Source organism: Penicillium verrucosum (genome assembly GCF_028828655.1).
Source record: "Penicillium verrucosum strain IBT 35672 chromosome Unknown utg000004l_segment0_segment0, whole genome shotgun sequence".
Lineage (NCBI taxonomy): Eukaryota > Fungi > Ascomycota > Eurotiomycetes > Eurotiales > Aspergillaceae > Penicillium > Penicillium verrucosum.
The window spans coordinates 1,166,095-1,191,984 of NW_026643213.1; the positions used below are offsets into that span (position 1 = coordinate 1,166,095).

A 25,890-nucleotide genomic window follows, 5' to 3' on the forward strand; every position below is an offset into this window, starting at 1 on the left:
GTGATCTCCAAGTTCCTTGATGTCTCCAAGTTCCTGGATGATTAAGTATCCAGCAACTGATTTTGTCCAATATCCACCATCCTCACTTGAAGGATATACGACTCCCACGACTGTCCCATCCCAATATAAACAAGATGGATCCCTTCAGCATCACCGCCGGTGCTCTTGGAATTACAGGATTTGCTTTATCCAGCATCAATAATCTTCGGAGCCTTATTGATGGCCTCAAGGAAGCGGAAGATGTGCTGCAAGATGTTACATCCAACTTGGAAGCCATACAGCTTCCACTTTCCGCTCTCGAGGGCCTTCGGATTTCTGATAGGGCAACTTATGATGAAACGAAAAATGATCTGGAGAAGACTGGTGTCGCCGAAGCCGTGAATAATTGCGGGCAGGCATGCGCGGAATTTACAAAGAAGCTTGAGCAATGGACCAAGCATTCTAGCACTGCGAAGCTTTCCCTCAGAGATCGACTATCAGTCGGCTTGTGGAACAAGGAAAAGATTCAGACGTTCAGGACGCATGTTTCCTCTTGTCAGGCTATCGTCCAGTTTGCCATCGGGAGCGCCCAATTGTAAGTAACTAAGTGTTATGCTAGAGAAATTGTGCTAATTCACTGATTGAAGGTTTATACTGATTCGATCGGAAAATGCATCCACAACTTCACGGGAAGAGACAAAGATGCAACTGCGGGTTCTCGAGACTTCTATCCAAGAGAATACCGAACTCATAAAGAGGAAACAAGATGAAGCTTTGCAGCGTAAGAAGGAACTTGAAAGTCCCGAGGACGAAGATGAGGACGATGACGGTGGCGCTCAACGAGCTCTAGCCATTCAAGAGACCGAACAGCAATCCCGCGTACTGGAAGCCGAGCAAACTGCCTCGAAGGCTGTGTCCCAAGTACTTTCGAAATTGACCTTCTCGCCGGTTGCCACCACATATCACAATAGTTTTTCAGGTGGTAATACGGGTGTACAGGTCGGTCACAGCACGGGTACAATCAATTTCACTAGTACTCGCTCCTAGGGAGGGTCAGGATTTATACTCACGTTGGGAGTCAGATGTTGGGCCGAGTATTAGCATCGTAGCAACATCCAACTCGTGACTTTGTATTATTTATACTGTGCATTGGAGGACAGCTGGTAGGGGCAGGGTCTTGTAGTAGTACAGTAAATTAATAATATCAAAACTTTCTTATACCTGGAAGGATCTGGCTATGTAGTTATCGCACGGTGTGAGCTGTCCGCCAATATGATTCCCTCTCTTAGCGCCGTAGAGTCAGTCACCTGATGGTGGACTCTGGGGCTGAGGACATGCCCCTCTTTCACCTGAGAGTCAGACAAACCAATCCTTTGCAAAAATACAAAGAAAGTAGAGTTATCTGACCATGACATCGAATTCATTTTATGGCAGCAACTCTGGTCTTCAGGTTGGGGTTAATACCGGTCCCATCAATATAGCTCTAGGTGAGTCGGGAACTCGACACAGTTAGAATCAACCAACTAACCATCGCTTCCGACGATAGAGCGACCAGAAACTCCAACCAAACCGCTATCGACCGTCCCATTCGCGCAAGACCAGGAGTTTGTCAGTCGTGACGGACTGCTCCGTCAGATTCGCGAGAAAAGCTTAATCCTAGGCTCGAGGATAGCGCTCGTTGGCCTCGGCGGTGTTGGGTAAGTACATAAGATCAGTTGTTGTGTTTTCTATTACTCACAACCCGAAGGAAATCGCAACTTGCTATCGAATACTCTCACCAGATCCGATCCCAGTCGCCGGCAACATGGGTTATCTGGGTGCACGGGTCTAACGAATCCCGCTTCGAGCAAAGTTTCCGGGATATCGCAGACCAGGTCAAAATCCCGGGTCGTCAGAACCCTCAGCCGAATATTTTCAAACTGGTCGAGAACTGGCTCCGGGATGAGAAGATAGGGAAATGGGTGTGCATCCTTGACAATGTCGATGATGACCAGCTTCTTTCCATAAAAAGCCCAGCAAACGCCTCGAGTAAACCACTCTTGGAATACATTCCTAGAAGCCAAAATGGATTTGTCATCATCACGAGTCGGAATAGAGAGGTGGCCTTGAAGATGGTTGACCACAAGGGCCTTGTTGAGGTTAACCCTATGGAAAGATCCGAAGCACTGGAACTACTCCAAATAAAGCTAGGGGAAAACCAAGAAAGTGAAAGGCAAGAAAGTGAGCAGTTGGTGGACGTGTTAGAGTTCATGCCGCTAGCGATCATACAAGCCGCCAGCTATATTCGAAATCGGGCACCTCGCTGTTCGGTGTCACAATACCTGACAGATTTCCAAAAGAGTGACCGGGAAGCGACGAAGCTTTTGAAAAAAGAGGCAGGTCACATCTATCGGGACAGGGAAGCAAAGAATTCCATCCTGGTGACTTGGCAAATATCATTCGATTATATACGCCAGACAAGGCCATCCGCAGCGGATTTGCTTTCACTTATGAGCTTTTTCGACCGCCAAGGGATACCTGAAGACCTTGTCCGACATCAACCTGAGGCCAACTACGGATCAAGATCAGCCTCTGAGCTTCCAAGTGACTATAGTGACAGGGCGATATCTGAGTCTGGTCTAGGCCTTGATGACTCCAGTGATGGAGAGATATCCGACTCCGATACCAGCCCCGATTTTGAAGAAGACGTCAGTGACGGAGAGATATCCGACTCTGATACCAGCCCCGACTTTGAAGACGACATCACAACACTAAGGGATTATTCATTCATAACTATCAGTGGGAAAAGCACCTTTATGATGCACCGACTGGTACAACTGACTACGCGTGCGTGGTTGGAATCTCATGGACAAATCGACCAATGGAAGGATAAATTCATTAACACCCTTGATGCCGAGTTTCCTACCGGAGAATATGAGAACTGGGAGAGGTGCAGGCTACTATTTCCCCATGTAAAATCCGCGATGTCACAACGGCCAACATCAATAGAGTTACAACGGCAATGGGCTACGCTACTTTACAGAGGTGCATGGTATGCGTGGCGAAGCGGCAATATCGCGGATACAACAAAAATGGCATCAAAATCAACAGAGCAAAGAATTCTTTTATTAGGTGATAAACACAAAGAAGTCATTGACAGCATATCTATGTTGGCAACAGCATTCCGGCTTGGGGGTCGGTGGAAGGAGGCTGAGCCGCTCCAAGTTCAGGTTATGGAGACACGTAAGGCGAAGCTAGGCGAGGATCATCCCGACACTTTGACGAGTATGTCGAACCTCGCATTAACGTTTTGGAGCCAGGGTCGGTGGAAGGAGGCCGAGCCGCTCCAAGTTCAGGTTATGGAGACACGTAAGGCGAAGCTCGGCGAGGATCATCCTAGCACGTTAACGAGTATGTCAAACCTCGCATTAACGTTTTCCGACCAGGGTCGGTGGAAGGAGGCCGAGCCGCTCCAAGTACAGGTGATAGAGACTCGTAAGGCGAAGCTCGGCGAGGATCATCCCGATACGTTGACGAGTATGTCGAACCTCGCATTAACGTTTTGCGACCAGGGTCGGTGGAAGGAGGCCGAGCCGCTCCAAGTGCAGGTGATGGAGACGAGTAAGACGAAGCTCGGCGAGCATCATCCCAACACGTTGACGAGTATGTCTAATCTGGCGCATACCTGGAAATCTTCTGGTCGCGACGCTGAAGCCATCGATTTGCTTCGAAAGTGCTTCGCCAAAAAAAAACAAATAATAGGCCTGAACCACCCACACACTTTGTCTGATTCCAGAACATTGCTGGAATGGGAATCCGAAACTCCTCAGCCGAAGGGGTTGGAATCGGAAACATCTCAACAAAAGGGAACAAGAAGTGCAGTCAAACGATCCTATCAGAAGCTGATAGCAGACTTGAAGAGAAGATAAAGAGACAGGAAGGAAAAAGAAACCATGTCCCCACAAACAAACGAGCATGGCCTGGCCTTGGATGAAAGATCAAATGCCAACGATCAGATGTCAACAAAACGAAACGGCTGAATATGAATCCCGATGTACGTAAGGTCAATACTTGAATCTCACATATTGATATGATGTCGACTTTATATGTCAACTTCCTATGACGATCTTTCTTATGATAGATTGACTTGGTGTACACTGCTCCAAATGGATTGGAACATCACTGCCAAAGGATTGAGGATGTATCAGAAGAAAAGTCGCCAACAAGCAAGTTAGGGCTGCGAGATGCCAATGTAGACTAGAGGAGAGCAAAATGGCGAAGCTAATTTCGATCCATCCTTTACTGACACTCATGGTCTTTGAGAAATGGTTGGAGATTGTGAGGGTAAGAAATACATAGAAACACTCAAGGGAGACGTTGGGATGATAATCAGTCAGCCTAGAAGAATTCAATTCAGAGCCAATATGCCTCCAAGGAGATTATACAGGAAGACAGGAGGAAGCATCGGGAATCCTGTGGTAAACTGTCAAGGGGATTTGACCTCGACAAGCAATTTTCCTGCGAGACGTTCAGCATAAAAGCATTAGATGTGGGGAGTAGACATATATCCAGGGAGTCATAGGATGCCAAGCTTACCTGTATTCACGCCATGATACAGTTGCACCAAGGTGTGCTCTGCTTGCGATATACCCCCTCGCACAATAGTTTCCCTACGCTGCAATCGACCTTGCGCAAGCCACTCGCCGAGCTTCCGTTTGACTTCGGGGACTCTATCCATATGATCAAAGACGATAAAGCCTTCCATGCGAATCCGCATCCTCCATATCATCATGTAGTTCTTTGGCCCTTGGACCTCCTGTGCATTGTATTGACTGACCCCACCGCACATGACAAATCGAGCGTTCTTGTTAGCACAGAGAAGAGCCAAGTCGAGAACTTCACCTCCAACATTATCATAAAAGACATCGATCTTCCCTTGCGCCAAGCCTTTGAACTTTTCGGCGAAATCGTCACTCTTATAGTTCAACGCCCCATCCAATTTGAGCTCATCAACCAACCAACGACACTTCTCATCCGAGCCTGCAATGCCGTACACCGTCGCACCAAGGATTTTTGCAATATGTGCAGCAATAGACCCCGTTGCTCCCGCTGCTCCGGAGACAACCACAAAGTCCCCGGGCTTGACATGGCCAACTTCGACCATGCCCCAGTACGCAGTGACCCCTGTCATGCCAAGGACACTCATATTATCAGTCAAGCGACCTCCATCGACAGGATTGGGCGCAGGCACGGCGTCTAGGGAGCTTTCATTGACAATTGCCTGCTCGGTCCAGCCTACAATGCCAACGGCATAGGAGCCGACTGGAAACTTCTGTGACCGCGAGGAAGTCACACGGCCCAGAGCATGACCGCGCATGATTTCGCCGATTGCAACTGGAGAGAGATATGAACGTTCGTCGTCCAACCAGCCACGCATGGCCGGATCCAGGCTTAGATAAAGGGTTTCGAAGACAACATCTCCATCTTGAAGGTCCGCTGCAGTGGGAGTTGTATGCTTTTGTGCAGCGAATGTCTCCCCGGGGAAAATATCTCTCTTGGGCCGCTGTTGAAGATGGATGGCAATATGTTCGGTGGGTTCGGAAGACATCTCTAAGTCACTTCAGATTAATATAACCAAAATGAAGGTAAGCTCTGTGGGACCTTACTTCTTAGGTTGTCGTTTATGTGATAGAAGAAAAGTCAGATATTATTTGTACAAAAAGAGGAGGAAACCATGATGACCAAAACTCTTAAGTGTACCTCTTGTCGGCCTCCCATCTTGCCGAGCTACGTGTATCCACATACGGGAGACAAAGAAAAAGCAGCTCTGTATTTGTCATTGGCTCAATATACTCCGTACGGAGGACAAGGGTCCAGGACATCTGATTTTAAATCAAACCCTTGGGTTTAGGCCCAGTTCTTGACCGCTGATTACACCGCTCGACAACATTTCAATATGATCTGATCTATACATGGATGGATGCTGTTATCTCTTCTTTTAAATCCACGAATCTCCATTTCTGATTGGTAGTTTACGTGCTGTCTCTTTCTCTCTCTCTCTTTCTCTCTCTCGTATTGAAATGCAGTTTTTTCTCTTGTTTATCCTATACAAATATATTGAATGAAGCTTCTTACACCCTTTCAAGGTGGTTTACAAGGTTATCAGCCTACAAGGGATCACCGCTAAGCCTAAATGGGACTCGTGGACCTCGGGATCATCCCGAGATCCCACCCAAGATCCTTACGTAATAGAGTCTATATATGATGACGAGGATGATTATCGATGGACAAAACTCCTCTATGATAAGTGATTCATTGCTGGATATTTCATTTGTGAATTGTTTGAACTAGCTAGCTACCTTGCAGAATAAAATCTCGGTTAATGAGAGCCACCCTTTAGCTCTAAATCAATATCGCCCAAGAATTCCAGATAACAGAAACAGAGTAGTGAATGTGAAGAAGACCCCAATATAGAGATCTCCAGCGGCGTCGGACGAGCAAAACCCCGCAAAGGAAATCACAACATTGGAAAAGATGGAAAAGCACAAAAACATCAGGGGGTATGGGTAATGGTACAAAAATAGAAGAAAGTCAAGGGGCCTACGAGAGGCACAGGGGAAAGGAATGAGAAGACTAGTACGGCGAGTTGACAATGTCGTCCTTGCCAAGACGACTGCTCCATCCGCTGCGCGCACGGTTTGGTGTGGCGGGACCAGCGATACTCTCCCGCGTAGGCTTCTGGAAGGTACGCTTGGCGACCATGTTAACCTCGTTTGGCAGAGCAACGATGACATTCTTGTCAGAGCCGAACCGGAAGTTATCGGCCATGACATTCTCACCATAACGCTTGATGGTGTACGGGTCCTTGCGGTTGGCAACAACCTTCTTCATACTCCATGTAATGATGAAAGGACCGGTAGCGGTAACGATGCTAGTTTCCGTGGAGTCGACACCAGTATTGAAGCGTGCCGTGGTGAATGAGAGAGGCTGTTTCGTCTCGTGCTGGAACTGGGCAACGTGAGCGGGCTGCAAGCCGAGACGGCGAGGCTGAGGCTTCGAGTCCTTCGCAAATGCACGCTCGAATCCGAGCTTGCCCTCATTCTTGCCTTCCTTCTGCAGCGAATCGATTAGGAGAAGGTAGGTACGGCAAGTTGCCAGGACCCAACGTCCATCTGCAGATACATCAAGACCGATGATCGGCTCGCCGAGAGCCGGGATATGAGTCTTCGCATTGATGCCCAGACGGTCGAACATGCGGATGTCACCCTTGTTAGACGCGACAGCAAGGTATCCCTTCTCAGTAGTAGCCATAGCCGAGAAGTCATTCTTGCTGGCATACTGCTTGAGATCGGAGTCGACAAGCTTGCTGCCAGAAAGACGAGGATCGATACGATAAAGGGCGTTCTTGGAGACACCGACAAATGGCTGCGCCGCGGTCATTTGTGCGAATTTCTGCGAGTTTTGTCAGTTTATCATGGGATAGGTTTCAAGACACGCGAGGTAACTTACATTTTCGGGAGCAAACGTCTCCACGGCAATATCGTCGTGGACCTTCCATTCGTCGACGATTTTGCCATACTCAAGATCCATCTTGTACAGCGAGTTGGGATCATCTCCATTCTGAAGAATCATGTTCTGATCCTCAGCATGGAGCATGACCTTCTTGGGGCTGAAAAGGTTGCCCTTGGGGGTCTCAACCTTTGAAATAGTCGTGGAGAATTCAAGGTTGTTGTGAGCGGTGTGCTTGAAGACTCCGATCTTGGAACCGCGCACAACGAATGATCGATCATGCTTGTAGCCAACTGCCAATTGTGAGTTGACATTTCCATCTGCATCCCGCGTGACAACATCTTCTTCCTCTTCATCGCTGTCGTAGTGTTCACTACGCTGAGCATCGTCCTGGTCACCATCATACTCCTCTTCGGCCTGTTCTTCCTCTTCCTCGACTTCTTCCTCTGGCTTGTCGTCGGCATCTTCCATAGTAAGATCCTGGAAGGCGTCAAGAACATAATCTCGGTCATTCTCCTTGACTTTAGTCCACTTCAACTCATTGAGTTGTTCCCACAGCGCCTGCATTAGACCCTCCTGGAACCGTTCCTCCGAGGCTTGGTCTTTGAACCGCAGGAGCCAGGAGTAGGCCGAACCATCTTCGCCGTAATGGTTGAAAATGAATGAAAGATATTCGAAGTTGAAGACGGGGTTGATATCGGCGACGACAGCTTGCCCTAACCACTCCTTATCCTTGCCAGCAATCTGGAGCCAGTACTGCCAAGTACCGACCTCCGAGACAGTTGCAACGATGCCCGACTCCTGGAGCACAAAGGTTCCAGTGGAAAAGTCGAACAAATGCAGCTCGGCATTTTCCTTGCAGAGAATCTCCTTAGCTTCGGGGTGGGCTGCAGACGGCGGGGCAGTAGTCGGTTTCTCCTCAAGAGTGGCAGTCTTGATTTGTCCTTTGGACTGGGCGTATTCCACGTCTTTTGCCATAGCCGCAGCTGAATCCTCTGCTGTCAAGGAATTTCTGGTCGGCGAAGAGACCGGACTAGCAGATGGAATGGGCTTCTCTTCGTTGTATGAGAACTCCTCCAGCTCTGCCTCGGTAGCCTTCTGTGCACTGCGGCGGTGTTTACGTTCGTACTGACACTGGAGGGCGGCAAGCTCGAAAGTGGCAACCTTGTCTGAAGGGACAGAAGAGTCACAAATGAATTCAAAGAGATCACCAGCGTCGCCACTCAGATCATCCCAGGCCAATATCTTTGAGCCTCCGTCGCGGAGTTCAGAGCGAAAATGGAGAGTTTGGTCCAAAAGGAAAACCTTCTCGTCCTTGTCTAGGCCGTCGCCGGTACCTTGCTCGCCGTCGTCGTCCGCAAGTTCTTCCTCGCCCTCTTCATACGCTCTCTGGATTACAAGCTGGTATTGGAAGTCCTGGCCGGTACGTCGGATCGTGGCAGCAGCGTCCTTAAAGATAAGCTCAGAGTAACCTTTGGGCGACTGTGGGCGGACCAGATACAGTTCGCCTTGGGGAATTTCGATGATGGATTCTTTCGAAGCGTCACCAAACAAAAATTTGCTCACTATTGAATTCGGAGCAGACAAGAGATCAGTTCACTAGTTCAAAATGGCAAAAAAAAAACCAAAAATATGCCCTTGTATGGAGGGGTTTGGCGGGGCATGAAAAGCGCGTTGCTTACCGTTGCGGAGCATAAACATGGTTGCGAGGGGCAGCTGCCAACAAAAATGCCAGAGGCAGTTGAGAGAGGAAGGGAGGCAAGAAGAAGTGAAAGGAAAGTAATGTTGGAAGGAGCGAAAGAAGCAGACGCAGTAGCAAAGGCTCTTTCTGCCTATATGAAGAGGATAGCGAGAAGAAGCAAAAGGCAAGTCAATAATCACAATGAAAATCGCTTCCGTCATAGATTCCAAGGTTGTGGCTGTTGTGGCTAATTGCTGAGGTAAGCACCCGACTTCGCTCTATTCCTAAATAGGCAATATGCTTTTCTACATTCAACTTCACAACCGTCTCTTAGTCAAGGAAAGCGAGAATATACATAAGGGGTAAATGGCCTCAGTTACAAAAGGTTTATAGACCTGGCAGAAGTTAGTAAAGTATTGACAAAGGGGACAGTAGAGCTTAAGGAGCTCAAGAATCCCCTGCAGTTGACAATCAATGTAAGACTATATATACAAGCGTATCTTCATATCTCAATCGCTGACTCTCTGTCTCGCTGTTGGCGTTGTAAATATGTACAAGACATTCGTATTTTGGATAGCTCAAACTATTCCTTCTCTTCATTTTCGTCGCTTTCTTCCTCAAAGGCGGCAATATCATCCAGCTGCTTCATCTGCTCTGCTTCCATCTCTTCCTCATTCGCATCTTCAGCGTCATTCTCGGCGTTGTCATCGCCCTCTTTCTGGTTTTCCCTCAAAGCTCCGCCTTTCCGGGTGGGAATAACCTTAATGAACGCCTTGCCCCAGTCACGAAGCTCCAACCATGCAAGCATGATCTCAATGACATGGTTGGTGGCCAGTACCGGACGATGGGCCATTTGGATGTACTGCCCGATAGGTAATTTGGCAGTTTTGATTCCCTTCTCAACCGCCTGGTTGTAACAAACTGCCTTGTGTCGGTTCTTATCCACTAGCGCTCCAACAATATAAGTGCTGTAAGGCTTGAGCTCGGTCAAAGTATTCTCACTATCACTGCTGAGATAGATGATTTCCCCGTCCTCAGGCGTCGCATCGGTTTGTTCAGCGAACGGGCCAGCGAGCTGACCTCCTCGCGCGGCTGTCATCTGTTCTTTAGCCACTTCACCAGCATGCACAAAGTCTTCCTGGAAAAAGCGAACACGCTTCCAGTTTTTATGGCACGCCAACACAGTGTCGAATCGCTCTTTCAGTAGTTTGTCGAATGACGAGAACATCATGTGCCCATTGAATACTGCGCGGCTGTTGTCTGAGTATGATCGCGTGAGCTGGCCAGCCAATGAGATGCGCTCTCTATCAGACATGAGCTCGTCGTAGCCGCAATCCATCACGAACGTCAGAGGTAGTAGTGTTGACCTGGTGTGCTTGGCTTTCTTGCCTCGCCATAACTGGCGTAGCTCGTTGACAGCTTCCTCGCCGCCTTTTTCCCTTGCCTCCTCGACCATAGCCCTGCGACGATCTCGCTTTTGTATGATCTTTTCCTTCTTCTGGGACTTTTGAAGCGCGCGCTTTTGCTGATGAGCTTCCGCGCGGCGTAGTTTCTTCATTTGATTTTTTGACATAACAGGCGCGGCTACCTCGCCACCATCATGAGGTGTAGATTCATTGCCGGGTTTTTTATCCTTCTGAACCGTAAATTCTGAGAGATCGAGAGGTTCATTGCCAATCTGAGCGCACTCGGGCTCTGGTTCGTTGCCAGCAACATCAACAGCTCCAGTCATGGCAGGGCCGAGCATCTCGTGGGTGGTATCTTCGTCGTGGTCAATTTTGGCTAATTTCCGAGGTCGCTCTTGCTCCTCCATCGTCGTGTAGTGGAATTGGCAAGCAAAAGATAAAGGTGGGCTGTCGTCGACTGTAGATCAAAAGTTCAAAAAGCGCCCGCCCCGAAACCCATCAACCAATGACGTGCGCCGCAGCCCTCATTACTGTGCACATTTCACGTGACCATACAGACCCAACTTCTCCAATCGTCACAGCGGCTCCTCACTATCCCTCCAAGCCCTTAACCCGCTCATTACCGTCACAATGCCTCAGGATATGCCCCCAACGGGGGGCTACGCTCAAGTCCAGTACAAGGTAAGCCATATAACCCAGTTTCCAGGCCCCCAATGGCCCTGCGCGCCCAGCACACAGACATCCAAGCTCACAGTTTCGTTTCTTACTTTCTATAGCGAAACATCCCCGCCCGCGGCTTCAAGCCCGCCTACTACATGATTGGCATGCACGTTATTATGGCCTACGGTTTCTACAAGTACTTCCACGGTGTCCGTGAGCAGCGGTACGTTTCGCCCAGCAACAGGCTCCTTCCCTACCTCCGATCGACCCGAGCGAACCGCAATTGGAACCCGATGCAAACCGGCTAGCGGAAGCACGAAGTGAACTCAATGACTAATATGTGTGTGAACACAGTGAGCTCGCCCGTGAGAAGATCTGGTCCCGTCTGCACCTCACTCCTCTCCTTCAGGCCGAGGAGGACCGCGATCAGGTCCGTCGGCACTACGCCGACAAGGCGCGCGAGAAGGAGCTTCTCGGTACCGATGCCAAGGTCTACAACTCTGACCGGTAAGTTCTATGCAAGCGCAGCTTGACGCTATGTCATTTCCTAGATTCATGCTAATATTACTTGCCTTGACAGCTTTGTCCGCCCTACTTTCGCCTATACCCCCGCCAATCTCACTCGATAGACAGTCTGACAATGTCACACTTATCTTGAGCGATATTGTACCTCATTTCCCTCCTTTTGACTCTGTATGATGCTGGTGTTTTGGGATGCTTGGTTGGGTGAACCCTTGCCTCCATGGTATACGGACTGAACTGGGCCTTTCTGATCGTTGTGGGAGAGCTAGAAGCATTGTGGTGGTAGCTGGGGGTGAATCGTCTCGAAGCCATTTCGAGGAAAACATTGTAGATATTACTTGCCTAGTGAAGGGTTTAGTTCGGTTTTTTGCAATATGTCTTATTTCTTTGCTCGTTCAAAGTTTTCATCCCGTGGCAAAACCACAAATAAGCTAACTGTAGAGAAAGTAATATATTTGTACTTAATGCAATGTGGGTTGTTTATTATATCATCTCTTGCAAAGCGTTGCTCGCTAACGACGGGGGTAGTTGATAAAGCTGCAACGCAGATCTAGACAGAAAGCAGGGGAAATGTGACACTGTAAAGATGGGAGTCGGGCAGCGAGTGGTGTACAGAATGGAGATGGACCATCCATGGTATGTGGAATGAAGAATCAACAAGCTCGAGAGCACCACAGCATATCTATACTCTTCATTGTCTAAAGGACATGATGCTTGGCCTATCCGAATAGATCAGCCACACCACCAAGATCAGGACCATCGTTGATATCGACACGGTGATTCTGGTGCTGGGTCTCCATTTCATTGGTCATGTACCGCTCCTGCAATGCTGAACGGGCCTTACGACGTTCCTCGCGAGATCCCAGTATCTTCCCTTGCTCGGCAACACTGATGCCGCGCAAGGGCTCAAGAAGCTCCAACACTAATGCACGCTGCTGCCTTGGCGAGGTAGTGCGATGAAGTGCAGACTCGGTACTGGCCACTTTATCTGCGCTGATTCCTGGCAAGCTGAGGAAAACAGCACGAGGGGTCTCGCTACAGAAGCCATAGAGGCACCAAATTGATGCAATTAGCTGGGCGAGGTCCTTCTGCATATCGACAAAGTATGATTCATGTACAGATGAAATGCATGCTGTGAGGACATCGGTACATATGAATTCGCGGATGGTCGCGATTGTTTGGGTGTCCGGGGTATCGTTTGTGGGCGCAAAGTCTTGCAGAATTGAGCGAATGACGCGGGTGATAATGCTGCCGCTGCGTGTGTCGCGCATGCGAAGAGCGTGCGTACAGAAGAGCATGACTGGCTCAAATATCTGTGGGGAGGAGAGGACGAAATGGCGGATAGAATCAGAGAGGTTCGGGGTCGGCTGGGGTGCACTGGGGTCCGATTCAGTCCCATCTGGGTCTGAGAGCTCCGTCAGTATTGGGTGTGATATGCTTATAAAGGTCTGACGGATCAGGGAGGCTTTACCACCTCTCTGTGGATCGAATAGACTGGCTACCATGATCACAGCAGAGTAAGTCAACTGACGAAGGACACTTTCAGACTTCATCTCCGTGGTGAGATCTCCGTCCGAAATTCCATTCCTGCGTTGTTCAATGATCTCCCATTCCGTGGTAACTTTTCGATCAATGTTGGTGAACAGAGTCGACAGCATGGGGGCAAGAATTGGCTGCGGAATTGCACAGGGCAGTCGTCAATCAGACAACGCGAGATGTTGAGAAGAACCGAGAACTGGTGGGAGGAGAGATGCGGTGAGTCAACGAACAATGCTTCAGATAGGGGTCCTGGGAGTTCGGCGAATCCATAGAAGTGCTCTCGCATCCTGCTCATGCTGAATAGCATGGAGTAGCACGCTTCACGGACAGCTCTGACTTTTCCTCGAACCGATGATGCAAACCCTTCAAGTGTAGACTTCGATGATGTGATTCTGGCGTAGAACTCGTCGCGGCTACCGATAGAAATACCAGCCTGCCAAAATCGATCTGTCAGGATGCGTTCTACTACTGGTTGCATGCCTTCGACCATATTCCAGTTGGCAGGGTTGTGGAAGGCATGGGCGTGTCTTGAAATTGCAGGTTAGCTTGATGGCATGAAACTGCATCAGCATAGTAAATTACCTGATAAGCTGCAGCAAGGTGGGAAGAATAACAGGGATCAATTCGTGCCACATCTCGCAAGCGGTCACATATGCTGGCGTAGACTTTTTGACTCGATCTGTGGAAACAGCCAACATAGTCTTGGTGCCACGCAATGGCAACAGCTAGAATATAATGGGTTAGATTGGCCCTACCACACGAACTAAGGCTTGGCTTTTCTTACCTGAAATTTTCTGGTCATCTCTTCTTGAACTAACCTTCCTTCGGCGTCCAAGACAACCTCGGACCAGTCTGCCAGTTTCTGTGCTTCTTTGGATTGCATGTATGGGCCAACATTTTCCAATCCAAGCATATTGCAAAACCCGGGGAAAGTGGAGCTGTTCTGACGAAATTGGTCGTCTTGCCATGACTCTTGGATGGGCTGGAGGAAGGCTGAAAGTCGATTTTGGCGCAGATAAGGATCAGCATTGATTGCGCGTTGCCTGCGTTGGGTCAGTATGGGGCAATTGTGATGGATAACAAGAATGAGAAAAAAATTTACATGATAATGAGCAAGATGGAAGTCAGTTCCATTTGCAACTTGTCATCGATGCGGTTAGCCATCGTGATTTCTTTGATCTTTGGCTCAAGGAGGTCATAGAAAGTCTGCAGCAGGCACGGTTAGAGAGTACAGGATGATCAGTATGTGAGGATTGACATACATAAAAGTAGTCCGCATAGCGCATAGCCAACCGACGAAGTTCAGAGCTTGCCAATCCATGAAGTTCTTTGACAGCCTCGGAATACAATGGGTATTCAGACCGATCTGGTAGGCGTGACATAAGAATGTGTTCCAGAACCTTGAGCGCAAATCCTGGATGATTATCCAAAGCCCTCGAAGAGATGTCGACAGCCAGTTTGATGACTCTTTGTTTCAGAACAGGATCCTATGGCGAGAAGATGAGTGGAGGGACTCCCTGGATTTGTGCACAATGACATACCTCAAAAGATTTTTGCATGAGAATCGAAGCCCAGTTTTCCACCGCATGTTCTAATTCCATTCGTTTAGACTCCTGTTAAGTATTAGCAGCCGATCATTCATTTTTCTGCTTGCTCCTCTTACATCACGCTGGGGTGCTTTTCCATGAGCTGAAACCCACTTGTTGTAGCCCTTGATGACAGCCTCTACCACTGCGAATTGAGCATCCGCTCGCATGAGAGGAATCGACGATTTGGAGAAGGTTGCCACTGTAAAATGAATTAGTCGCTGAGTCCATAGCTCGGCAGGTTGGTAACACTCACTGCTAAATGGCTGAACACCGCTATACAAGTTGTCGAGGTTGGTGTCCACTCGTGCGAGGATTTCACGCACCGCTTCTTGGGGACGCTTGACTGTGATGACTTCGATGATCGAGGAACAGTAACGGCGGTAATTTCCGACAAAGGCATGTCGTTCGGGAACTGTATCAATGTCTTCGACTAAGAACTGTACCGTAGGATCATCGGATTCAGTCGGGAGAGACTCCCAACGAAGAAGCCGCTGGGTGCAAATATTCAAGAACTGAGGAGTGTGTTCTACCACAAAGTCCAAGTTACTGATTTTGGAGTTTTGTAATAGTCTGGACCAAAGATGCAGGCAAGGTATGGAGACCGTCAAGCTCTGGTGTTGCATGATATTGGCCATGAATTGCAGGAATGGCGGCAGATTCAAACGGTCCATGGTAGAGACTAAGAACTTGTCATCTTCCAAGCATCCTGCGATATATGAGACCATCTCAGAAAGCTTTTTAGAGATAAGGTATTTGGGGTCGTCAACGTCATCTGGGCCCACGATTGACCATTCGTAAAGCCTTTGAAGAACAACAAGGTATTCCGACTCAAATATCAGGCAGACTAGCTCGTGCGAGTCTTCGCTGCCGATAGTATTTCTTCCATAGAGCGCATGGAGTGCTTCGATTGCAGAGAGAAGCACCTGGTCATCTTGACAAGGCAAAGATCGGAAAATGCTGGGAACAACCTGGGACGCAATAACACCTTTGTAGACGGACCATGACAAGGCAGATCTCAAAGTTGCCAGGGCTTTTATGGCCGCATCCCGAGCCTGTTCCGAGCTAGAGACGTTCTGGACGCAATTGTCGAGAAATTCGCAGATTCGAACTAGCCAGCCCTCCTGTCCACAGCGTGGGATGGTGGGGATGTTTTTATCCCCAGTAATCTGCTCTACGATGCGAGCAGGAGTGAAGATCTCGATGAGCGACCGATTGAGCTCACCTCCCCGTAACGACGAGGCAGTATCTTCTCGGAAAAAGACATCCTCGGAAAGGGTCTCAAGAACAGCGAGTACCAGCTCTTTGTGAACGAGAGATGCACCCCAGAACTGAACCAGGTTGGCATCCATATCCATCCAATCTAGTCCCCAGGTCTTCTTGGCGGCCTCGGTCCACAGTTGGGAGATCTTATTCCGGAAATAGGCAGGGTCTTCGGGGCGGATGTTCTCGGCGAGCTGCAAAATCATCATGCGTAGGGCCTTGGCTTCTTCGGGGTTCGTGAAGTTGTATTGGCGAAGAACATGATCGAGGAGAGTAAGACCGAAGTATCGGACAACGGGCTCATGCTCCATACGGGAAGCCAAAAGGAAGCCATTTCGTGCCGCGGCGTCAGACTCTTTCAAACTCTCCACGAACTGGGAGGCCTCCTTTCGTAGATCATTTGACGACGCAGGGTTGTGAATGAGTTGCAGGGCACGGATGATGTCGGCCATGCCGCCCTCCGACAGCTCCTCTGCAGCCATCTTGTCAACGCGTTGCAGAAGGATTTTGTGAACAAAAAAGTAAAGTCTCGGTCTCGTTTCACTGTTGTAGACCGCGTCTCATAGTCAGAGGAGCGCAGGTTAGACTCGATGGCCGTTGAACTTGTCCTGTGTTAGTTTAGCAGTCGGACACCCGCAACGGCCATCCGCACGCGCCACTCGCTCTTTCCGGGGGAAGGGTGGCTCGAGGTTGAGTATCGGACTTGAAGTCGTGAGTCGGTACTTTTGCAATGTAGGTAGTTGGCGACGTAAGATCACGAGAGGGAATACTTGCAGAAGACAATTGGTGACTTGTCGGGCTGAGAATTTTCCCTGAAGATCAACAAGGGCACACACCGCTCACCCGTTGATGCTCCGCTCGTCTCACACATTTGCGATGCACAGGATAGAAGACTTGATTGAAGCATTTCACGGTTATAGACGATTATTGACGATTATTGACGATTATTTAGGTAACAATTGCTATAATATTTCTTTGTTTCTATATGTTAATCAACGTTGTTTTGGTGTCATCATAGCTGCCTAGTATGCGAGCTAATGCCCCTCATCATTGTTTATCTTATCTCACATACCTAGTTATGGTCGTTCGTGGTAGTTAACTATACTTCGACTTATATAGACCTGTCACATATAACTTTGAGTTTGATTGAAATAATCATTTGATGCTTTTTATCCAGTTTTTGCCCTTTGAAGTTTGGAGAAGCAATGGAAACAAAAACGAATTGAGAACAGAGAGATATATATAAAGAAGAAATTGATCTCAAATTGGCAAATAGGAACTTCAACTATCGAAATATAACTTTAGAGGTAATAACTTCACATCATGACACACTGGCCCTTCTGGCATTGCTCCAGATAGCTGACATCAGCACCTCCAGGATCAGCGAACTCCCCAGGCTTGCGCTTGAGTCCCTCGATCTTGATGTCCTGTTCTCCTTCAGCATGCCACCATCGCAGGTGCTGTAGCTTGACACCCTGGATGCCTTGGACGTCAATGTCCCACTTGCCACCGCTGACTGCAACCACGATGTTGCTCTCTGGGAAATGGAACTCAGGAAGATATATTTCGGTAGGGGCGTCTGCGGTGGTTGCCCCCTTGGCTGTCAGCGATAGAGTAAACGCACAATTCTTGAGATCGAAAACATGATTATCCAAATTCCCGCTCACGTAAGTTGGACTCGGGCGGAGATATGCCTCTGCTGCGCGATAACCTTGCTGCTCTCGCAAAGATGGCTGGGAGCGGTTACTGGAGATCGAAGGGGTTGATAAAGCACCCTTGAGATTACGAGGTCCAACATTTGGCTCTGCTCCGCTATTCTGGCTTTCCGAGTAGGCCGGGGAATGGGTATCAAGAGGCCGTGTGTTGCATCCTGCTGGCAGTTCTAGATCGTCGCGAGAATAAATGGACAGGTCCTCCCCGTTCCATTGGTCACCCCATTCGTGATCGTTCTACGGTATGTCAGTACCATTCATGTTTTGAGGAGCAAAGATACCTACCTGTGTGATGTATACCCACAGAGTGAAGCCATTGGAAGTACTGCCCTCCAGTGCAAAATGATTTGCATCCATGGCGCTGGTTTGGCTACTATAGTCCCCGGTCTTGTATGCATTCTTGTCGTCCATGTCATAGGGAATTCCAATCTCAGTAAATACCACCGGATGACTGCCCATATAATTCAGGCTTTCGTCGCGGAGGAACTTAAGCTGGTCACGCAAACAGTTGCGAATAGCCGTCTCGCCAAGCTTGAGCGCAAAGGCAGGGGTGAGGTACTTGCCCCGGAGAACCCCGATGACATCCACATTGTAGAGTCGATTCCTGTAGGAGTCAGTACGCCAACATCTAATTAAATAACCCTGACAAAATCTCACCAATGCTTTGTCATCAGAGTTAACCCATCATAAAAGTGAACTGCATGGACCATGTTCGGGTCGTCATCAGCAGTGCCTTTGACATCTGGTGGTACCTCCATCACAGGTGGCTGGCAAAACATTATTGCGTCGGACCAGATTCCTCGAATGGCATTTTTATATTCTCGGTAATGATCCAAGAAATACGTGTTGGTAAATTTCTCATAGTCAAGTGGCGCACCCGTCTTAGGGTTCTTTGAGAAGTAATCCTTCCGTAGAAGCGTGTCTGTAGACGGGTCCCAAACTCCATGCTGAGCCCAGATGCACTCTCCAAGTTTCCACCCAGGGTCACGTTGCCAGCCATACTTGCTATCATCATGGTCAGCTGGTAACCAGGCTATCTCACCTGCCGGGTCCACCAGGTTTGTGCCAGTCTTATAAGGCCCGAAGTTTCCGAAAGCCCATGTTGTTTGCTCGCAGGCCTTGCCTGAGCCAGTGAGCATTGCTTGGAATGCCGTCGGCGAAGTACCAAGTTGAAGTTGCTGCTCCGGCGGAATTACTGAAATGTCTTGCACACCAATAATGCCGCGATGAGGCTCGTTCATGCTTTCCCAGCCAATGATAACTTCGCCATCAAGATCACCTGCTTCGTGAATCCTCCGTGCCAAATATGCACATGCGTCAATAAAGTGGTTTTGGAGATAATCTTGAATGTTGATCCCATCAATGACTGCCTTAGGAGCAAAGTCCCGTCCAGCCCAAAACAAAGTAAACATGGTTTGACAAACCAGTCTGGTGTAATTTGTGCTCCAGATCATCTTGGGAAACTCCGCGGGGATATCGTAAGTGTTTTGAACCAAGGCGGCTTCCGTGTTCTTGAAGGTTTTAGGGTTTAGTCCCGCTGCATAGAGCGTCCACATCGGCGCCCCAGACCCTCCTGAGAATCTGGACCACTAAGAGGGAGTTAGTTAGTATGAGGGTTGTAAGTTCTTTGCTGGGGCGATTCACATCAACTTACCACATCCTGATGCGGGTCCATAAAGACCCAGAAATCGTATTGTTTGGCTATCCGGAGGACTTCTATGGTGAATTCAACCCACTCATGGTCGTAAACTCCCGGTCCCGCATGCTCGATGGCTTCCCAGGTAAAGATGTACCTGATAGTGTTATAACCCCATTTCCGAAGGCGCTCGAAATGGATATGGGCATCCTTTAGTGAAAAGGGCCGTCCAACGAATGAGACATTGTCCCCATCAAAGAACTTGTCGGCGATGTATGTGGGGATGTCGGGTGTCTTTGGGTATTTCGCATCGCCCGCAACGTTTATCCCCCTTAGTGTAACCTCCCGGTTGTGAGGATCCCGAAAAGATTGTCCCTCGACTTTCAGTTGGAGAGGGGCCATTGTTTCCTCGGTGTACCGAAGGTCAAAGTTAAATGAGGTCGTAGTGCCGCGCGCGGGATGCTTCAGGGTGGGCAAGTCAAGAAACGAAGTATACAAAGTTCACAGCTCGCGGGAAGTAGATATCTAGACACAGGCAACGACTTCCCGATTCAACTCGACTATCAGTATTGAAATAGCTCGCGAACGAGCTTTGGCAACCTTTTAGGAAGGTCACTAGTGCCGAGCTGCCCGATATCTTCGTTCAAATCACTAGAACACGTGATTCTGACCACTCCCAGAAACCTCGCAGAAGATCCTCACTCCCTCGAGTTGTTCTTCGTTCTCAGCACGTCCACCGTGAGATCTCCAAGGTGATTCCTTTCTTCCATTTACCGACTCAGACCTTGAAAGCTAACAGCAAGTCCATTGCCAGCTCCAAGATCCAGCAGTGTCCACCTTCGATAACGATAAGAAGTGACGTATCGCGAGCTAGCCGACTGGCTTTGCTCCACCAAGACAGTTTCTCCCCGCTGCCTTTGCACAACGGCAATAATGTCGAGCAAAGCGGCTTTGAAAGCCGTGCGAGCAGCCTTGGAATCGCAAGATTACCAGGCCGCTGCTGCAAAAGCAAAGGAGCTTGTCAAGAATGAGCCGAATAATTACCACGCGTATGATAATAATTCCTGATTCTGTATGGAACATGGCTAACTTGATTTGCTTTTTTCAAGTAATGTCTTCCTCGGTCTCGCCTGCGATCGATTGAATAGGAACCATGACGCGGAGAACGCCTATCATGCTGCGTTGAGTATCAATCCCAACGATAGAACTGCTTGGCAGGGCTTGATTTCCCTGTACGAGAAACAGGGTGGCTGTGACCACGATGGTTATCACAAGGCAGTCATTGCCCTTGGAAAGATATTCGCCGAGAAGTATGCTTTGATTCCTTTGTGATCTCTGCAGGAAGGACATAGTGCTAATAACCTCTAGCGACGAGAAGGAACGCTGCCAAGATCTGATCAACAATTATACAAAGACGATGAGGAACAAGGGAACCCTAGCCCAGCACAAGCATGCATTGGAACTCCAGATACCAGGCTCACCTCTGTACGACTTCCTTGAGGGCCGGCTGCCTCGTCCAACCCAAACATACCAGCGATTGATTGAAATCACCGAGCGCCAGGAAAGAGAGTTTATGAATCGTGAGATTGGAGAGCGCAGAACGCGTCTTGGTGCTCGCATCGAACAAGTCACCCAGGAAGTTCGTCGGGAAGCTGCCAACAAGAGCCGATTGGACCAATTTTATCAAGGAATGATTGATTGGACCAATGACGATACTGAACGCCGTCATTACGAGGAGAAGTTGTTTCAGCGTGCATATGAAGAACTCGGATTTCTGCCTGATGCCGAGAAGGAGGGGAAGAGAGCGGCTGTTTTTAAGGCAGCACATGACATGGTGATCATCAAACATCCTTTCGAACCCGCATGGAAGGTTTTCCTGGGGTGGCTGGATGTTCAGGAGTTCTCCCAGTATGATGTGGGGCACCTGCACGAGTACATTGAATTCTTCCCAGAATCTGGACTCTCGCAGGTTCTCAAAGGATTCTTGTTGAGCGAACTATCGCCATTTCCCAAGGTTCCTTCGGGCGAAGCAAATGACAAAGATGGCAAGGATGGCAAAGAAATCACAGCCACACAGCCTGGTAACGAAATTGACGACGGGGAAACTGCTCCTCAAGACCCTCTCGTCCTTATGGTCACGGGCTTGGATTCCGCTCGAGATTCAATTATTGCCCACCGTATCATGGCAGATGTCTACTTCTCTTTCGAAGAGTATGAGAGCGTGGTCAATGTTGCTCGTAAGGGGTTGCTGTACATTGAGAAATTGGTAAAGTACAGTGGTGTCAAGATCCCCAACACCATCGATTCCCTAAACAACGCACTTGCCAATGCCATGATCCATTATCAATCCCCCCGATATCACCCAGATGCGAAGAAAATCTTCGAGGGGATCCTCAAACGGAACCCAACCTCCTCCAATTGCCTGCTTGGGATTGGTCTGATTTTGAAAGAGGATCAAGACTATGTAGAAGCCGTTGACTTCCTGCGGCGATCACTTGAACGCGATTCTTCTAACCTGAAGATTCGCGGAGAGCTTGCTTGGTGTGAAGCATTGAGTGGCGATCTTGAAGGTGGCCTAGTCAGTCTTCAGGCTGCGCATGAGGACCTGAAAGAAGCCCAACCGGACAACAGGGAGTTCAAATCTGAGCTTCTTTACCGCATTGGTTACTGCCAGTGGGAGCTTGATCCGTCCGCAGCTGCGCGCAAAGATCGCAGTGGTGCTTATGCTAGCCTCTTTGCTTCCATCCAGTCGAATATGAACTTCGCTCCAGCATATACCATCCTCGGTTTCTACTACGCAGACTACAAGAAGGATAAGGCCAGAGCTCGCAGATGCTTCCACAAGGCATTTGAACTGTCAGCCTCTGAGATCGAAGCCGCCGAGCGTCTTGCCAGGGGCTTTGCTGACTCGAAGGAATGGGACCTTGTTGAAGCAGTTGCGCAGCGGGTGGTTGACTCCGGCAAGGCCAGACCTTCCCCTGGTTCAAAGCGCCGAGGGTTTAGTTGGCCATATGCGGCACTGGGGTCAGTTCAGGTTAACAAACAGCAATACAGCAAAAGTGTTGTGTCCTTCCAAGCAGCGCTTCGACTCGCACCAAAAGATTACCACTCATGGGTCGGTCTTGCCGAAAGCTATCACCACTCTGGTCGATACAACGCCGCCACCAAGGCCTTTGAACAAGCAGAACTATTGGAACCAGAGCTCTCAGACAAAGACAAGGAACATGTATGGTTCGCAAGATATATGCTGGCAAACGTCAGACGGGAGCTTGGCCAGTATGACGACGCCGTCGCTGCCTACGAAGATGTCCTGAAATCCCGGCCTGGTGACATTGGTGTGACTCTTGCGCTTCTTCAGACCCTGACTGAGAGTTCGGCGAAGAGCCTTGGCCAAGGTCTCTTCAATGATGCGGCAGAGCTCGCATACCAAGCTATTTCGGTGGCCAGCTCGCTGGCGCAGATCAAAAGCGACATTTTCAACCTGTGGAAGGCCATAGGAGATGCCTTCTCCAACTTCTCCTACATGAAGGCCAAGGCTGGAAAGCTGTCTGCTTCCAGCTGCAAGGCTTTACTGGAGGTCGATCTCGACCCTATGGCCCTTGATGTCATGACCGATATTGATGGCGTCGGAAATGATTGGCTGGTAGCCAATGAAAGTGAAGAGTCGATTCCATCTGAGTTCTACGTTCACCTGTCCATAATCGCCTTTAAACGTGCACTCCACGTTTCCGTACATGATGCTCACTCCCAAGCAGTTGCCTGGTACAACCTTGGTTGGGCTGAATATTTGGCTTATTGCAATGTGCAGCCGGACTCGACCAAGAAAGGCAAGAAATCTCGCAAGTTCGTCAAAGCAGCCATGCGCTGCTTCAAGAGAGCAATCGAATTAGAGGCGGGCAATGCCGATTTCTGGAACGCATTGGGTGTCGTCACTGCAATCATGAGTCCGAAAGTCTCTCAGCATGCGTTTGTCCGAAGTTTGCATCTGAATGAACGTAACGCACAAGTCTGGACAAACCTCGGAGCACTCTACCTCCTTTACGAAGAAGGCCACATATCATACAAGACCTTCTTGCGAGCGCAGGCCACCGACCCAGACTATTCACCGGCTTGGGTTGGCCAAGGCTTCGTTTCACTTCATGCTCACGAGACACAGGAGGCGAGGGGTTATTTCGAGCATGCTTTTGAGATCTCAACCTCGTCCGATATTCTCACCAAGCGCCAGTTCAGCCTGACCCACTTTGATCATCTCAATGGGGCCTCATCCTCTAATGTGGCCGAACTCATTCAGCCATTCTTCGCACTGCACCAACTCTGCATCCAAGATCCGTCAAACTTACCGTTTGTGCATCTTTCCGCGCTTTTAGCAGAGAGAATGGGCGAAACTGCAGATGCCGAGTCTAGACTGCAGGTTGTCTGTTCAGGCATGGAAGATGAGTTCGAAAAGACTGAGTCACCAGCTTCTCTTTCGAGGTATGCCCAAGCAAACGCAGATATGGCTCGTGTCCTGTTTGCACGCCACTCTTATGAAGAGGCCGCCGAGAAGGCCGAGCTCGCGCTCTCTCTCTCTGGGGAGGAAGACGCGGAAAAATTTGACCCCGAAGCCTGCAAGAAGCTTCGTCTGTCTGCGCATCTGGCCGCTGGTCTATCATATTACAACCTGAAGTCTATGGATCAAGCCATCGATATGTTCCGCGATGCCCTCGAAGAAGCAGAGAATGCTCCGGATGTTGTCTGTCTTCTTGCCCAGGTTCTATGGGCCAAGGGTGGCGAGGAAAACCGGTCTGTTGCTCGCGAGCAACTGCTCGACTGCGTGATGGATCACCCTAGCCATATCGGAGCAGTCACCCTGATGGGTGCCATCGCTCTCCTTGATGCGGACCGGGGCGCCATTGAAGCAGTTGAATCAGACCTTAACAGCATGATCTCGCGTGACGACATCGATGTCCACGACCGAGCTAAAATCATCAAACTTCTGAGTGCCATCTCAGCGATGGGACTCAACGATAATGCAACCGTCCCCGAAAGCGTCAGGCGCCTTGGCGATGCCACTACTGCTGTAATGCTTACACCCGGCCAATCTGCCGGATGGATGGAGTTGTCGGCCGTGTCGCGTAACCCTTATCCAGCCGCCATGACTATCAAACGCGCTCTGCGGAGCGTGCCTCCTTACGGTAACCTCGGAGCCGAGGAGCTCAGCCAAGCCTACGCGCAGACAGGAAAGGTTGGTGACGCTTTCCGAGCCATCATGATTGCCCCATGGAAACGTACTGGATGGGAGGAACTGAACCACAATGTACCTACCCGGAACATGTGGACACGCTGCACTGGCCATAAATTGGAGGATTCGGACGACGAGAAACCTCCCCTGGCATAGAAACACTGTACAGGCCATGGACCGGAGTAGTCGGACCATGAGGTAACTACCCCTACCACACAAGCGCCATACAAGCGCGAGGCTAGGTGAGCTTGATGCACAGTATAGTTATCTACTTTTTAACTGCACATCAGTTTTTAGCGAATGAATATGACAACATCAAATTCAACATAAGAAATATCTTCATGATAAATTAAGGGAAATGCAAATCCCATACCATAATAATAAAATGCGCATTAAAAGAACCACACCCCGCCGGCTGTTCAGCCAATTGAGCCCACGATGACTTCTCTTCTCATTCTCTCTCAACACCTGCAGTCTTCTCTATCAACCTAGCCTTCCTACCATCCCTCCACGGTTTATCCAAAGCCTCAATCTTGCCCCCAAGTAGAGTAACAGATCCCGGAGAGAGAAGTACCATACCTCTCGCAACAGATGGGTTACGGAGCAAGAGCTTCGCCCCAATAGCAAGTTTTTCCAATGCCATCCCATCAATACGTTGCATTTCAACACCCACAGCCATAGTTCCTGCTGCATCCTGAAGAATCACCCGGTGCGGCCCATACCCACTGCTCCCCGACGCACTCGCAGCACCGTTCGCAGGGTTATTATTTGCACGGTTGTTCTCCGACGCCTCGGGGTCCTCGCCCACAGCTATTGTGCGCACAATTTCACGGCCACGGATGGCCTCGCCGCGCTCAACACGTTCAATCGCTTCGATCTGGCTCCATAAACTCGTGCCAATGTCTTCGATGTCTAGCACTTGCACGGGGATTGAGCCTTGCAGTCGTCGCTCTTGGATAGTCGGGTCATGGATGTCGACTGGTAGTACGCAAGATCTGTGTTTCGATAGTGATTCTTTGATATCAGAGGCGAGAAGACGGAATATAGCCGTCTTGGCGAGAGCGGATGGGGGAATATTGCGCTGTGCTGTGTTGGATGATGATAGGAAGGCATTGAGCCAGGGTTGGGCGACTGAGAGGGATTTTGTGCTGAGTATTTGAGCTGCAATTTGATCAGGACTCGTCATGATGTGTTGGA

The 25,890-nt window shown here is 49.3% G+C and overlaps 10 protein-coding genes across 10 annotated transcripts; 4 read left to right on the plus strand and 6 right to left on the minus strand.

Moving 5' to 3' along the window:
• Window positions 1-134: 134 nt before the first annotated feature.
• Window positions 135-1,026, plus strand: N7516_009919 (uncharacterized protein; the record flags this gene model as incomplete). The annotated part of the gene is made up of 2 exons (XM_057222638.1): window positions 135-574; window positions 627-1,026. 2 exons carry the CDS (start codon window positions 135-137, stop codon window positions 1,024-1,026), a joined length of 840 nt encoding a protein of 279 aa, XP_057069859.1.
• Window positions 1,027-1,387: 361 nt separating this feature from the next.
• N7516_009920 (Tetratricopeptide-like helical) lies at window positions 1,388-3,887 on the plus strand (the record flags this gene model as incomplete). The annotated part of the gene is made up of 3 exons (XM_057222639.1): window positions 1,388-1,466; window positions 1,526-1,676; window positions 1,727-3,887. 3 exons carry the CDS (start codon window positions 1,388-1,390, stop codon window positions 3,885-3,887), a joined length of 2,391 nt encoding a protein of 796 aa, XP_057069860.1.
• Window positions 3,888-4,444: 557 nt separating this feature from the next.
• On the minus strand, window positions 4,445-5,566 carry N7516_009921 (MDR family NADP-dependent oxidoreductase; the record flags this gene model as incomplete). The annotated part of the gene is made up of 2 exons (XM_057222640.1): window positions 4,445-4,476; window positions 4,555-5,566. 2 exons carry the CDS (start codon window positions 5,564-5,566, stop codon window positions 4,445-4,447), a joined length of 1,044 nt encoding a protein of 347 aa, XP_057069861.1.
• A 1,025-nt stretch (window positions 5,567-6,591) lies between these two features.
• Window positions 6,592-9,168, minus strand: N7516_009922 (uncharacterized protein; the record flags this gene model as incomplete). The annotated part of the gene is made up of 3 exons (XM_057222641.1): window positions 6,592-7,410; window positions 7,468-9,032; window positions 9,150-9,168. The coding sequence occupies 3 exons, from the start codon at window positions 9,166-9,168 to the stop codon at window positions 6,592-6,594; spliced, it is 2,403 nt and encodes an 800-aa protein (XP_057069862.1).
• Window positions 9,169-9,731: 563 nt separating this feature from the next.
• trm10 (tRNA (guanine(9)-N(1))-methyltransferase) lies at window positions 9,732-10,961 on the minus strand (the record flags this gene model as incomplete). Its single annotated transcript, XM_057222642.1, has 1 exon — window positions 9,732-10,961. One exon carries the CDS (start codon window positions 10,959-10,961, stop codon window positions 9,732-9,734), a length of 1,230 nt encoding a protein of 409 aa, XP_057069863.1.
• A 98-nt stretch (window positions 10,962-11,059) lies between these two features.
• N7516_009924 (putative NADH-ubiquinone oxidoreductase subunit GRIM-19) lies at window positions 11,060-11,843 on the plus strand (the record flags this gene model as incomplete). The annotated part of the gene is made up of 5 exons (XM_057222643.1): window positions 11,060-11,064; window positions 11,112-11,235; window positions 11,331-11,437; window positions 11,569-11,721; window positions 11,795-11,843. The coding sequence occupies 5 exons, from the start codon at window positions 11,060-11,062 to the stop codon at window positions 11,841-11,843; spliced, it is 438 nt and encodes a 145-aa protein (XP_057069864.1).
• Window positions 11,844-12,455: 612 nt separating this feature from the next.
• N7516_009925 (karyopherin MSN5) lies at window positions 12,456-16,606 on the minus strand (the record flags this gene model as incomplete). The annotated part of the gene is given in 9 exon segments (XM_057222644.1): window positions 12,456-13,409; window positions 13,424-13,802; window positions 13,858-14,000; window positions 14,060-14,318; window positions 14,378-14,481; window positions 14,538-14,762; window positions 14,817-14,888; window positions 14,939-15,063; window positions 15,118-16,606. 9 exon segments carry the CDS (start codon window positions 16,604-16,606, stop codon window positions 12,456-12,458), a joined length of 3,750 nt encoding a protein of 1,249 aa, XP_057069865.1.
• Window positions 16,607-17,440: 834 nt separating this feature from the next.
• N7516_009926 (sterylglucosidase 1) lies at window positions 17,441-19,874 on the minus strand (the record flags this gene model as incomplete). Its single annotated transcript, XM_057222645.1, has 4 exons — window positions 17,441-18,073; window positions 18,122-18,440; window positions 18,494-19,425; window positions 19,491-19,874. 4 exons carry the CDS (start codon window positions 19,872-19,874, stop codon window positions 17,441-17,443), a joined length of 2,268 nt encoding a protein of 755 aa, XP_057069866.1.
• A 531-nt stretch (window positions 19,875-20,405) lies between these two features.
• Window positions 20,406-24,849, plus strand: N7516_009927 (SKI complex subunit tetratricopeptide repeat protein SKI3; the record flags this gene model as incomplete). The annotated part of the gene is made up of 3 exons (XM_057222646.1): window positions 20,406-20,521; window positions 20,582-20,782; window positions 20,841-24,849. 3 exons carry the CDS (start codon window positions 20,406-20,408, stop codon window positions 24,847-24,849), a joined length of 4,326 nt encoding a protein of 1,441 aa, XP_057069867.1.
• Window positions 24,850-25,144: 295 nt separating this feature from the next.
• N7516_009928 (OB fold domain-containing protein) lies at window positions 25,145-25,879 on the minus strand (the record flags this gene model as incomplete). Its single annotated transcript, XM_057222647.1, has 1 exon — window positions 25,145-25,879. One exon carries the CDS (start codon window positions 25,877-25,879, stop codon window positions 25,145-25,147), a length of 735 nt encoding a protein of 244 aa, XP_057069868.1.
• Between the last annotated feature and the right edge of the window lie 11 nt (window positions 25,880-25,890).